Source organism: Lichenostomus cassidix, chromosome 20 (genome assembly GCF_008360975.1).
Source record: "Lichenostomus cassidix isolate B80296 chromosome 20, HeHo_3.0, whole genome shotgun sequence".
Classification (NCBI taxonomy): domain Eukaryota; kingdom Metazoa; phylum Chordata; class Aves; order Passeriformes; family Meliphagidae; genus Lichenostomus; species Lichenostomus cassidix.
The window spans coordinates 8,655,665-8,669,614 of NC_139500.1; the positions used below are offsets into that span (position 1 = coordinate 8,655,665).

Here is a 13,950-nt window from a genome sequence, read left to right on the forward strand (position 1 = left end):
AGCTGGGAAACTGCAGCTAAGGAAGGGGAATGCCAAAAGTCTGTGCTAGTTTTCGGTGTGCATTGCCATGAACGACCTGCAGCTCAGCCAAAATCCTCTCTTGCAGCTGTACAAAATGAACGGGACCGAATCAGCACCCGCAGATCAAGTTACGAGGACAGCAGCTTGCCCTCCATCAATGCCCTCCTGCATGCAGAAGCCCTGGCACAGCAGGTACCTCTTCTTTTTTACAAAAGCATCAGGCACTACCTGGCTTGTAGAGCCAGCTGAGTATTTAATAGCTGAGTCTTCAAATTATCACCTCTTTTCTAAGTGACTTATCTGCCAAGTCAAGACTGATTTTTCAAAAATCATTTGTTACCTGAAACCGTCCCTTTAAATCTCCTTAGTCAAGAACTCAGTTGTAACAATATGCAATGATTTGTTCTGCTTTAATGGGACACATGAAGGCTGGAGAGCCTGATGGAAGAAAATCGGGTTGAATCATTGCAATCCAAAGATCTGTGGCTGCCTAAGCCCATGAGGGGCTGGCCTTGCATGAGCAGCCTCCCTTCCCCATGGGCTGTTAGGAATTTTGGATTCCTGCACAGTTTCACGAGGAATCGGTTTCCTGCTTGTTTTATGCAGATATCTTTTCCAGTGCTTGCTTGAAATTCCTCGTTTCCACTAGCATACTGCCAAGATTCATTTCCTAGAGCATTCACCTTGAAAAGATTACTCTGATTTAGGAGACTGGATACTGCAAATGGTGTACAGAGATCAGCACTCTCTGGGAGGACACAGGACAGGATGGGCACACACAGCCTGCAGGGACGGTTTGTCTGTCAGAATAAGTGATGAGGATGGAGCTGTGCTGGAGGCAAGAGCTGCCCCTCTCCATGGGAGCTGGGGAGAACAGCACTCTGTGTCCTGGGGAAAACAAAGAGGGGGTTGAGTTGGCAGTCCATGCTGCTTCAAGGGTCATATTACCCTGAAGGCTGCCCTGGGAGATGCTCCAGGAGAGGACATGCTGTGCTCTGGGCTCCACATTAGGCTCAGGCTACTGTAAGGTCCATTTCCCTAAGGAGAGGATATGCCAGCAGGGCCAAGGGCCAATCTTGTATACAAAAAGCATATCCAATCTCATCTCACATCTCACCTTGTCCTATGCAGATCCTAATATATTTATATACCCTATAAAAGTAAGATTGGTGCTGCTCCCCAGAGGTGTGAGATAATGGGGTCTCGAGTCACCAAATCTACACAGGAAGGACATTTCTGGGGCTCAGAGTTCTGCAGTGCCATCACATGCAAGCAGGGTCTGCTGATAAAAACTACAACCATGGACAAATCCAGGGGAGCTCCTGCTCTCCCACAGAGCACAGGAGACTCATTAAACAAGGCAGGCTCCAGCACGGTAATTGGTAACTTTTATGTGGCTGGCTAATTAGAACAAGATACTGCTGAGGAGCTGCTTTCTCCAAGATCTAGGGTCACTCACTCAGAGGTCTTTATTTATTTGCTAAGCCTTCCGGGCCCTCTGATTAGGGTAATACATGGTGAGATTTTTACAATCTTATTTATTCAATAATAGCTGGTGAGCTGGAAAGCCTCCAAGTAATGCAACCTGCAAAAAAAAAAAAAAATGCAGGTGGTATTTGAATTCCATTTCCTTGGGGAGGCTGGCAGGGTCCAAGCTGAAAATGCTGGCAGGAGCAGGACAGGAAGAGCTGATGTTGTACAAGAGCACAGAGGGCAGGTGGAGGGCAGTGATGGGGTTGAGTTAATTGCTTACAGAAGCATGAGGATAAAGTAGTGACTAAGGACAAATTTTTAGATGACCTGGGTGAGCAGCTATGCATGAGAACCAGGCAGGAGGTTGGGTGCCTGGTTTGGGGGAGATGTTCTGTCCAGCTCTGTGTGGCAGTACTTGTAGAGCTGTCAGGTTTGTCCTTTGCAAATGAAATGGCCCCAGTTGTCTCTGAAATCACAAATGATTTGCCATGTAACAAATGTGACCTGTGTTGTGGGCATGTTTGTACTTGCCCAGTTTTGCCAAAAGGACCTAAAAGCCAGTGGGAGGTGGGAGACAGTTATCTTTAAAGTCTGTCTTTAGCAATTCAAAGTGGGTGATGTCAAGTATTAATGACCTGGTGCTCACAGAAAGTGATGACAGACCTGGAAAGCTGAGACCTTGTGTGCTCATGATGGCTCAGGAGAGGAGCAGAGCCTGCATGTCTCCTGTGGAAAGCAGACACAGCAGCTCTGGCCAAGCACTGTCTCTGGAGCAGGGTGGAAGGGGGAGCAGCTCTCTGCACTTTGGTGGGACCAGGTAGCTTGTGCAGCCGCGCTGGGTGGATGTGTGCTTTCTACTGGTGAGGCTGACTGCCACACAAGCCACTCTGTTCCCTCCTGGATCTTGACTGAGCACATTTGTTCAGTGGGAGGAAGATCCTGGCTTTAGGAATGTTTCTTCTGTGCTTTCCAGTCTATTCAAGGCATTACAGTTTACCAGGATGATCCTCAGCCTCTGCTCTGAAGCATTTCATGTTCACAGATCCCCAGGCTGATCTCAGTTTAAATGGGTCTTGTTGGGTCACCTATTCTGGGAGCTGGATGTGTGCAACAGAAAAAAGTAATTTTTGATTTTGGAGTCTGCACCAACACTTCTCATGGGCTGGGGATTTTCTTGTCTGTGTTTCCTCTGTGACACTGAAAGCTGAAGGATCTCTTCTCTCCTTCCAGATATCATCCCCAGTTCCTGTGATGAACGGAGACATCCGAGGGAAGAAGATTGCTAATATTTCTGACGTGTGTGAGTCCATGAAGCAGCAGCTGCTGGTGCTGGTGGAGTGGGCCAAGTACATCCCCCCCTTCTGTGAGCTGCCCCTGGATGACCAGGCAAGTCCCCCCATCCACCCCACCTTGCTCTGTCCTGGCAAAGGCAGTGGGGAGCCAAAGCCAGCTGAGACCTTCAAAGAAAATGCACATTGTGCACTCTGTTATCCTGACTGCTGCAGCTGATTGGGAACAGCATCCATACAATGCCAGCACAGGCCAGGCATCCATACAATGCCAGCACGGGCCACTTGCATGTGCTGCTAATCAGCCCATGAGCACAGCCAGATAACACTGAGCTTGAATTAGGTGCATTATCAGATGAGCATTTTGGGGTCAGCCAGTCATTTATTAATTATGGTTTGCAGAGGACTTTGAAAACCTGAAGTGCTATACAAATGCTTGGGGCAATTAGAATTAGCAGGACGGATTTCTGGCCCAAGGTCTGCCCAAAACTTAAAATCTACCTCTTTCTGCCTCCCGCCTGAGGATATGTTTTTATCCACGCTCTCAGCATGGAATTTTGAAGCTAAACACTAGTTTGCTGCCAAGGCAATAAAAAATATTTTTCCAGTATTAAAAAGCAATAGTATTTTTGCATTTAACACAAATTACTAAATTGACGTATGCGGGTTCTGTAACAAAGATAAGCACAGTGGGTTTGGTGTTCTCTGTAAAACTGCACTGCAGGATCTCAGGCAGCCTCAGAGAGGTACAAGGAGAGGCTTCCTGTATAAGTCTAAATTTCAGAGGTCTGCACAAGTTTTGAAGGACATGATGTGTGCCCAGCCTTGAACAGCATGTGTGGTGGGGACAGCACTGCTGGCAGGGCCACCACAGATCCTGTCACAGGCAGGAAGGTATTTTCAATCTGCCCAGAGTACAGTCACAAAACTAGCATGTGTTCTCTTCAGCTAGGACCAGTCGCCAGACCTATTGGTCTAATGGTAATTTTTATATATTGAAGAAAAAGGATATCCGGCAATTAAGAGTATCCAGCTCATTAAAACCCCCTAAATTCTAAATCTGAGCTCTTTAGTAACCACCCAGCAGCACCCAGAGCTCTGGGGAATTCAGTGCTCTTAAAATGGGAGCATGTTTCCTTCTTTTCTATGTGTGCAAGTGCTAAATTGTTTTAAACTATAAGAAATATGTTAAATTACTAAGGAAAATACAATTTATAAATTATGGAAACCAAAATGGACTCCAATGGCAAATGCCATTTTCACAGCAAACAGGCTGCAGCCCAGCACAGACCTGGGGTAGCTCTGTACAAACCACCATGTCCTTATCCCATTTGGAACAGAGGCCCTAAACCTGGCCAATAACTCTGCAAACTACAGCAACTTCCACATGAGCTCATTTTACAGCTGTGGGGCTGCAAAATTCCTCAAAGGAGAGAACACAACTTAAACATGACACAGTCTGAACCCTGCCTTCCCACAAGGGAGAGACTGCTCCACAGGCATGAAATAGGTCTCCTTTTGCAGAAAAGGTCATACCCAACCCCTCATTCTCCTTCTGCACCAAAATGTCAAAAGTGCTGGGTTTGGTGGGGCAAAGCCATTTCATCTCAAAGTTCTGCTTTGTTGTGTTACAACTTTATATTTATCCTAGTCCACAATAGAATGATGTATCTCAGGTTCATCACTGCAAGAACAAAGATCAGATGAGATGGTTTTGCCTTGATGAAGTAATTGACTTTAACCCTGCTCAAACAAGCAAATTTTATGGACACAAAAAAAGCGGTTACAAACTGAATTTTCTTGAATTTGCAGTAGGCATGAAATTTCTAGAGAGAGCTTTGCTTCCTTCTGGGACTTGCAGTTTTTTGCTTCTCAAAGTTTCCTCAGGTAGGAAAGCTCAGCTAACATATCCACCCATGTTTGGACAGTGATAGAGACAGGCAAGGTTTTGGCATCTAGATAAAGATTCCCCAGTATCATGTGTGCATAGTCTTTTTGCAAGGATTTCCACTGTGTTTATTTTGCATAACCTTTTCACCATCTTAAAAAAAAAGAAAAAAAAAGAAAAGAAAAGAAAAGAAAAGAAAAGAAAAAAAAAGAAAAAAAAAAAAAAAAGAAATCCCACTCCTAAATATCAGTATCTTTCCTAACCAGAGCTTTCTTCTATGGGTGATACATTCTCCTGGCATGTCTGGTAGGGTAAGACTTCTCTTGGCTTTGTCAGATGCTGAGGATAACCCACTGGAAAAGAGGACCATTCCCATCAGGACATACTTTTCAGAATTCCTCTATTAATGTTTAATGATTGTTTTCTCCAGCAGAAGCTCCTGGCTGGACATTGAGAAGCCTCTGTGTCAGGATGTCCAATTGTTAACTTCTCTTTCTGCCTAAATCTCTGAAATTTTTAACTGAAGGAGGGCAAAAGATTCAGAACATTCTCAGGAGCCACTGGAGGGTGTAAAATGAAACACTTCAATCATTAACGCCAGGGGAGAAAAACATCCCTTTGGCTTGCCTGTCTCCAATTCCTGTGGCTGTGGAGGGGATGAATGGCCAGGGGGTGACCCCACAGGCCAGCTGGACATGGGTCCCCAGGAGTGTGATTTCAGTGAGAGGTGGGCACAGCCCAGAGGGACTGCTGTCCAACAGCAGGGGATTGTACTTCTCCTCACCTCCCAGGATGGAGTGTGGTCCCTGATTCTGCACTTGGTAGGAGCTCTCTGCAAGCAGCCCACTGTGAACATGTCCCACACTGGTGTGAGGCCCTGGGACAGTGTAGCATGGTCTTGCTCATGACGTGTCCTGAATATGGGACATTGCAGGGGCTGTCTATCTACTGGTTCTGCTGGATTTATAACTGGTTTTGAACAGAAGATTTTTTTATCTCTTTCTCTGACTGTGACTGAAGAGGGATCCTCACTCCCCATCTTTGAGTGTAGTACAGGAATGCTGAGCTTCCTCTCTTGCTTACATGAAATCACAGCCTTGTCTCAGTCTCTGCATCACCCAAGTAACTTTTCCCTGCCCTTGCAGGTAGCACTGCTGCGCGCACACGCAGGGGAGCATCTGTTACTGGGAGCTGCCAAGAGGTCCATGGTGTTCAAGGATGTCCTGCTGCTAGGTAAAAACAGCACTTCTGCTCCCAGCCCATCTGCTTCTGTGACGCTTCCCTGCTGGGGTGAAGGAGAGGGTGGTGCAGTGTTTGTGGACATCCTTTTTGCAGGGTGGTGGCTTGAGCTGTTCTGTATTTTAGCAAGCCCAGCACAACCTTTGGGTGCAGCTAGGCCTGGCTGACATTGACACAAGGCCATGATGTGGCAAAGTTGGGGAACTGTGAACATTCACAATGCATCCCCGGGTTTGTGTAAGCAGGCTGTGATATTATTGAGAGAAAAGCTCTCACTCCTTGGTCAGCTTTTCCTCACCTGAGCAGCTCCTGGAAACACCAATCGTAATTTCTGGTGTTCTGAGACAGGGAAGGAGCAGAAGGAGAAACTTCTTAGTTCCTCCACCCCCAAAATTATCTCAGGATTAGTTAACCCCATTTTGACCTCCTTGTCACCCCTGATAAGTCTTGAGCAATGAAAAGGTGATGGTCTCTGTGCTGCTTGTCTGAAGGAAATGATCACATCATCCCACGGAACTGCCCTGAGCTGGTGGAGGTGAACCGTGTGGCCATCCGCATCCTGGACGAGCTGGTCCTCCCCTTCCAGGAGCTGCAGATAGATGACAATGAATATGCCTGCTTGAAAGCCATCATCTTCTTCGACCCAGGTATGTTCCAGCTTGGTGAGGGTTACCATCAAGAGGGTTACCATCAAGAGGCTTGGTGAGGGTTACCATCTGGGTTAACCCAGACCATCAGAGGGGACTAGTCTGGGTTATGCTGACTAACACCAGTTCTGAATTATGAAAATGCTGCCTGGTCTCCTCTCTGGGCCAAACTGTTTTTAGAGGGAGGGGAGACGTCTGTCTAAGAAGAGAAAAACTGTCCCTGCCAGCAGACAATGGGGAGTCTGAGGCAGCTCACCTCAGGCTGTGCCCAGACTCCATGCTGTCCCTGCCAGGCAGCTCCTGGGGAAGCAGCCAGGCCACTTTGCTGTGTGGGTTGTTGCAGATGCCAAGGGATTGAGTGACCCGTCCAAGATCAAGCGGATGAGGTACCAGGTGCAGGTGAGCCTGGAGGATTACATCAATGACCGGCAGTACGACTCGCGGGGCCGCTTTGGGGAGCTGCTGCTGCTGCTGCCTGTGCTGCAGAGCATCACCTGGCAGATGATAGAGCAGATCCAGTTCGTCAAGCTCTTCGGTATGGCCAAGATTGACAACCTGCTGCAGGAGATGCTGCTGGGAGGTGAGTACTTGAGGACCTGACACGAGGCCTCTAAGTGTTCCCTGATTATTGTCCCCTTGAGAATCTCCTTAGTCAGTGCTGCCTATCTGGAAAAGTCAGAGACAGCCAGTCTGCAGGTCAGCCCTTGACTCACACAAAATCACCTCCTGTTCTTGACAGCAGTAACCAAGTGTCCTCTACTTCTCCTCACCGAAAGAGATGCATTAAATGTGGCTCTGTTTACACAGAGACATCCCCAGCCCTCTGCACATGGACAAGCTTTGTTGTGCACCCCCCAGACCAGCAGCCATTTCACTAATCCTCCTCTGTCAGAAGGGACTCATCAAAACAAAAAGGTCTGAAAGCTCAGGCTGAAAGAACATCCTAGATTTTCTAGTGGCAGCATCCAATGGGACAAAACAAAAACAAAAGTTCCCACAGTGCTATTCTTTCCGTGGAGGTGTGACTCAGATATATAACTCTGTAGAAGAAGACATGCAGGCAGCAGGCTGGGGTTAGTTAGCTCAAAGTATCCATGGAGGAAAAAGAGAAGGGTGTGCCTCAGTCACCTCTGCACAAGCTGATCATGCACAAAGCCTTGGACACTTGGGTGCAGTGGGTCTGGCCATCTGAACTGTCTCCTTCTGCTAATTAATGTCTTCTGCGTGTTCTCAGGCTCATCAAGTGAAGCGCCGCATGCCCACCACCCCCTGCACCCCCATCTGATCCAGGAGAACCTGGGAACAAACGTCATTGTGGCCAACACAATGCCTCCTCAGATGCACAATGGGCAGATGTGTGAGTATATCCAGGGAGACACAGAGCTCCCAGGAGAAACCAGGAGCTTTCCAGTGTGCTGTGAAGGTAGTTTCTACCTTGCAGGGGAATTTGCGAGCTAGACAAAGTCTCTCGTAATGAGCATGTGAGAAATTCCTATGCAGAAAGGAGGGAAAGACAAATAGAGAGGTGGGTGAGATTAGATTAGGCCAGACTAACTGATTCAACAAGATACTCCTCGGCAGACTGTAACTTTTACATAGCCCTTAAGGGATCAATGATCCTATCCAGAGCTTAGTGAAATCAGGGGCAAGGCTCCCCTTCCCTTGAGTGATTCAGACACACCTCAGTTTGTCCTCTGAAAAAACACAGGAGAATCTGGTCCACCACATGAGGCCACCAGTGGGGAAATTGGGCTGTGATTATATTGGCTGACCAAAAAAGTGGTCAGTACAGGTCAAAACGTCAGTAGCTCCCCTCATTTGATACTGGTTGTTGTGGCTCTCTTGGGGCATCAAACTATGCCTGCTTGTCTGGGTTGCCCTACAGCAAACACACAAGCCTTTAAGAGCCTCTGCTGTGCTGATGTCAAAACCCTGCACAACTGAGGACAGATCCTGGTGCTGTCAGGTGTGTGAGGCACTCTTCTAATTTGGTTTCTCTCTCTTCAGCTACTCCAGAAACTCCACAGCCATCTCCACCTGCGGGCTCAGGACCAGAGCAATACAAGCTGCTGCCTGGAGCCATTGCGACTGTGGCAAAGCAGCCAACCTCCATCCCACAGCCTGCCATCACGAAACAGGAGGTCATCTAGCACCCTGCCCACCAGCTGGCCTCCTTCAGAACTCCGTGTGGGAGAAAAGCCCAAACTGACTCTGCCACTGTGAAAAGAGAAGCCATCCAGAGGTCCCTGGGCACAAACACACGGACTTGCTTATTGGACTGACCATCACCAGAAGCTGTCTTCCTGCAGCTATGGACAGCACGTGCCATGGGCAGCCCTGAGTCCCAGAACTAAGGCTGAAGCCTTTCTGAAACCCTCAGTCCTTGTAAGGAGGGCCAGATTCCTGCCTCCCTCTGTGGGGAGGTTGCAGTGACTGGCTGGGGACAGGCTGTTGCCCCACTGCCACCTCAGCATTGGTTCAGCACACACCAGATGCTGTGAACAAGCAATTCCCTGTGCTGTGGGAGTGGAGGGCTTCCCTCCCACAGCCGTGCCAGCCCCCTGACAGTCCCCAGTCTAGCCAGACTTGGTGGAGGTGGAAGCTTCCCCAGGAACATCACAGCAGGTGAAGCACATGGGGTTTGCCCAGGCAGCACTGGCAGAACTGCTCCTCAGCCTTGGCTAGTCCCAGGCCTTTGCATGGTGTCACCCTCCAGCACACTGAGCCTCCCAGGCAGGTCTAACCAATCTTTTCAGCTGATACTGGGGCAAAGTCTGGCCTGCCAAGATACTCCACTGTTTGGATCCTTCTGCCTTTTGGGGGGTTTTGTTATTTCCGTGCCATGCCTGCCCTCCCACCACAATGCTCAGAGAGGCAACCACTGCCAAATCCTTCCCTTGCATCACTTACTGCCTCCTGGGAATTTGAGGGACCATGAGATTGCAGAGATTTCAGCTAATGGGATGAGGTCACCCCTTTACAGGCTGGCAGCACTGCCCAAAATATCACTCGCCCAACTACTGCTTCTCAGCAGCCAGAAGAAGACCACTGTATCTCTATTTGGGAGGAAGTGGGGGAAAGATGTAGGAAGGGGAGAGACCTATGAGGGTGAGAAGAGACTGAGCCCCGGATTAGACCAAGGTCTTGGGCTTCCCAAGTCCTGGGAGCATTGGGACCCAGGATCTCAGTTCAGACCCAGCTTTAATGCTAAGATATGGCATACAATCTACTTCTCTAGTGCAGTGCCACTCCTTCAGCTTAGAGTGACTGGCTGGTAACAGATTTACAGGTCTTCATAACATGATAAGAATTAGTTATGACTCCTTCAGACCTCAGAGTGTTTGAGAGCACCAACCTCAAAAATACAATTCTTTGAGTCCTGCAGAGAAAAGCGACAGGTCAAGCAATAACCCTGTCTCACCCAAGCCCCTTGGTTTGCCCCAGCCTGGGGTCTGCCCACCCTGCTCTGCTCCCTCCAGTCCTGTCCCTGTTTCTCTGTGCCTGCCTGTGCCAAAACCCTGCGGATCTGACCTTTGGTTTACAGCTGAAAGCAGGAAAGGAGCCCTCCTGCTCCCAGTGCCTGCTGCTCCAGGTGCCAGCAGGGCTGGAGCTCCCAGAGCCCTGCACCTCTGCAGGCCTGAGTCATTTCTGGCCTCTCAGGATGAGGAGGATGGTGGAACCACAGCTGCCAAGAGGTCTCTGGTGGGGACAAATCTGAGCCAGCTCAGCCAGAGGAGCTGCAGGTCTGTCCCTTGATTTCCAATGCAAAAATGAAACCCCTCGTGCTGGTGGTGTCAGAGGTATGGTATGGTCTCAATGCTGGAGGCATCGTACCAAGTAATTTATTGCAATGATGAATCCAATCATTTTCTGTAAATTATTTTGTAAATCACATTGATTATTTATAATTGGGAGATTAAATGCAAAAAAAGCCCCAACCCCATAATAACCAGGCTGTCTTTTCCATCTGCAGCAACCTTTTTTCCTGTATGTAGACATACTTTGTGGGGAATTCTTTTTGGTCCATTTGCACCAAGTATTCCTCGATATTGTACATTAATTTTTTCTGGTTTCTGCCTTCCAATGGAAACAGAGGAATATTTCTTCACAGGAGTTTGTATTCATTAAAAAAAAAAAAAGAAAAATAAATGCAAAAATATTTTCTAACTTTTCCCAGACAGATGGATTTCTTTCTTCTGGGAGGATTTATTTAAAATCAAGGGGCTCACCTCCCTGTTGCTCTGAGCACAAAGCATATGTGTATGGAGAAAAAAGCCCAAACAAGTGCTTGATGGTGTTGCCAGCTGTCACTATTTCCTGGCAAGCCCAATGCTAGCTGGTGTCTGTCCTGAAGCCACGTGTGCTGGAATCATAAGATTGAACGACAATCCCAATTTTCATTAAAACAAAAACAAACATGAAGAATAAATATTTGCTTTCATGATTCCGGGGAGCTTAAAGGCTTGAAATAACCACATTCTGAAAACCAAGCAAAGGAAGCTAAAACATATTATTCACATTGCAAACATGTTCATTTTTATGTCCCTCTTGTATTTCAAAGGTAACTTCTGAGCACTTTGGGGTGGGGGATTGTGCTTTGGTTCAAACACAGACACCCTGCTGCTGGCAGCAAGTGAGATCCAGACTGAGCCTACGGGGCACAGTAAGATGATCAAGTGAAAGTCAATTTATCACTGGTTGTAAAGGTGAAGAAATACACTGGCAATTAGGGAAGGCTCTTAATGACCTGCTTTTCTGACCACGGGAGCCTGTGCTCAGCTGTAGAATGCCCAGGAAGAGAACAGGAAGAGGGGAGAAAGGTGTAGATGGCTGTAAAGATTAGGTCTCTGGGAAGGAACACCATCCAGCATTTTCAGCTCTGATCTGCAGAATTGGCCCTCATGTTCCTCCATCTCCAGCCCCTGATGAGAATCGAGGTGGGCAGTCTCATCCCAGGTACAAGGGATGAGGAGCAGCCTGATTTTCCATCTCATTAGCACATCCAGCAGCTTCCCAGTGACAGTCATGCTGGTGAAAGCTGTCAGCAGGGATGAGATACAGACTTTCTTTGAGGACTATGTGGAGACAGCATTTAGAGCCTGTCCCCATTCTGAGTCAAGGATCTGGGAGAATAGGACAGATCTCAAATAACATGCCCTCACTACCTGTAATGATCCAGAGCCCCAGCACCTCTGCTGAATGCCTGAACAAGGAAACCAAAGGCAGTGACAGGACATGTTATCCCAGCACACACAGGACTGAGTGGTTAGTCCAGTCAAGAGAAAGAAAATTAATCCATTCATTCTCTTTAATGTGAAATAAAAAGTCCCTGGGACTGCTCTGCCATGATCCATGGTTGGTTTTACCTGGGTATATGACCTAAAAGCTCCATATATGTAATATCAAATCTTTGAAGCAATAAATTCTCCTGGATTCCTTCCGATGAACTGCTCTATCAAGGTTGCCCTTTACCTGGTTAATCTTAAATCAGTGCAGTTCCTACAGGAGATTTCTTATTGCTAGATTCAGCTCACTAGGAAAAAAAACTTGTAAACTGTCCCAGAAGCAACCTTGTCCTTAATTGGCGTCCTTGATTCCAACTCTCACCTCTTGTGTCACTCCAGCCTGGAATCATCCTGAAACACTGGTCTTGAACTGTGTTTTATCCTGCTGGGTTCCCTGGAGCCCACAGGCAATGTCCCATGTCACAGGAGATGGCTGCTCTGAGTATTGGCCTTGGACACACAACTTCCTTACATTGTTTTTGAATACAAGAGCTTTTTGTGCCTGCAGCTTAGCCTAAGGACGATTTCCTGGAGAGCACTATCTCCAGCTGCGGAATCTTTTCATGATGTCCAAGCAAAGATCTGTGAAAATGGTATTTTTAGGTCCTTTGGCCACTATGAAATGCATTCTTTTCATATTCCTTATATAACTTCCATCTGAAAGAGCCAGCAGGCTTTGGAGCCTTTTCCACAGCTTTCATATCTCAGTGGGAGGGGGGAAAGAAAAGGCAAACAAGTTTTATGGCCTGCATATCATCTCTGACAAAAGCAACTATTGCTGCTATTAAACTTACAAGTGCACACACAGGCACAGATAGTCATGAACACCAAGAGGCAACAGGCACAGCTCAGCAACGTGGCACTGCTGAGCCAGGCAATTCCATGTGCCAGGCTGGCCAGTTCCCTCAGGGCTTAATGCAGATATCACCAACCAACTGGGGAACACAGACCACACACTGCATGAGCCCTTTCCACTCAGAGAGGCTGAGGGAGCAATGCTAAGGTGTGGGTGTATTTAAAATCCCTCTCCCCATTCCAAATTGAGGTGTGACCCTGACAATCATAAACACACCTAGCACCTGAAAAGTTGCCAGCCAGGCCAATAAAAATGGCAATATACTGTCAGCTTCGTTAGGTGGGAGTGAGCAGGAGAGCTTAGCACAAACAACTCCGCAGTCGTGACCTGTAGTTCAGTGTCCTGGGAGGGAGGAGAGGCTGCTGGGACCAAGAGAGTGCTCCCAGTTCAAGCCCAGGGGATGAAAATCTCTGAATCTAATGTGGGTCTGGAAAGAAGGTGGTTTGGGAACTGTATTTCCTAGTCTTACTCTGGCTTTGGATTTGGAGTGATGCCAGACTTGCCTGATTGTGACCAACAGCTTCCAGAGGCCTGAAGGCACCCCTCTTAACCTGGAGATCAGTCAAGTGTTACACAAACCCCTGGGCTCTGCAGGCCAGGCACCACTCCAGCCCCTCACACCTGGCAGCTCTGCCCAGCTGGACCCTGCAGTCCCTTATGACCCCATGGACTCACAAAGACCAGGGACCCCTTGTGAGCCTGGGGACCCCACACCAGTGAGGGGTCTGGGGGAGCTGTTGTGATGCCCTACCTCCTCCTAGAAACTGCCCTGGGTGTGACAAACAGCACAAGAGCTGCCTGAGGGAATGCCTGGACAGACAACCACTGCAGAAAGCATCCCAAGTCAGACAGGAATTCCTCTCTGCTGCTGCCAACCCAGGTGTCAGCACTGGCTGGAACATGACATGTTCCCCCTCACTGACCGGGAAAGTCATTACAATAAAGTAAGTCATAATACTCTGTTCCTTTCCAGGACTCTCCAAAACCTCGCTGTGTGTTAAAAACACTTATTAATTAATCCTGCTGACGGGTTACTCACCATTAACCACTGACATGGAACATACTGGCTCATGCATAGAATCCACTCAGAGCTGATTTGCAGGAACAAGCAACTGAGAAAAAAAGCTTGAGGCAGAAGCAGCAAAGAGAAACCTTAGTGTCAGACCCAGAATGCCTGACCCTAAACTATAGCACTTCCAGCATAGATAAAGGGATCCCTGGTCCTGAGTGGGTTTTAGCCCTCTCTTAACAA

The 13,950-nt window shown here is 47.9% G+C and overlaps 1 protein-coding gene across 3 annotated transcripts in view; it reads left to right on the top strand.

Annotated features, from left to right (window-relative positions):
* HNF4A (hepatocyte nuclear factor 4 alpha) overlaps window positions 1-10,728 on the top strand; it is a 35,645-nt gene extending 24,917 nt beyond the window's left edge. For all 3 annotated transcript variants that reach the window (XM_085079432.1, XM_085079430.1, XM_085079431.1), the window contains exons 4-10: window positions 107-213; window positions 2,725-2,884; window positions 5,821-5,904; window positions 6,402-6,557; window positions 6,901-7,137; window positions 7,792-7,914; window positions 8,565-10,728. In XM_085079432.1, the coding sequence (XP_084935558.1) occupies window positions 107-213; window positions 2,725-2,884; window positions 5,821-5,904; window positions 6,402-6,557; window positions 6,901-7,137; window positions 7,792-7,914; window positions 8,565-8,707 (1,010 nt within the window). In that variant the 3' untranslated portion in view covers window positions 8,708-10,728. The remainder of the gene's footprint in view (window positions 1-106; window positions 214-2,724; window positions 2,885-5,820; window positions 5,905-6,401; window positions 6,558-6,900; window positions 7,138-7,791; window positions 7,915-8,564) is intronic.
* Window positions 10,729-13,950: the final 3,222 nt, after the last annotated feature.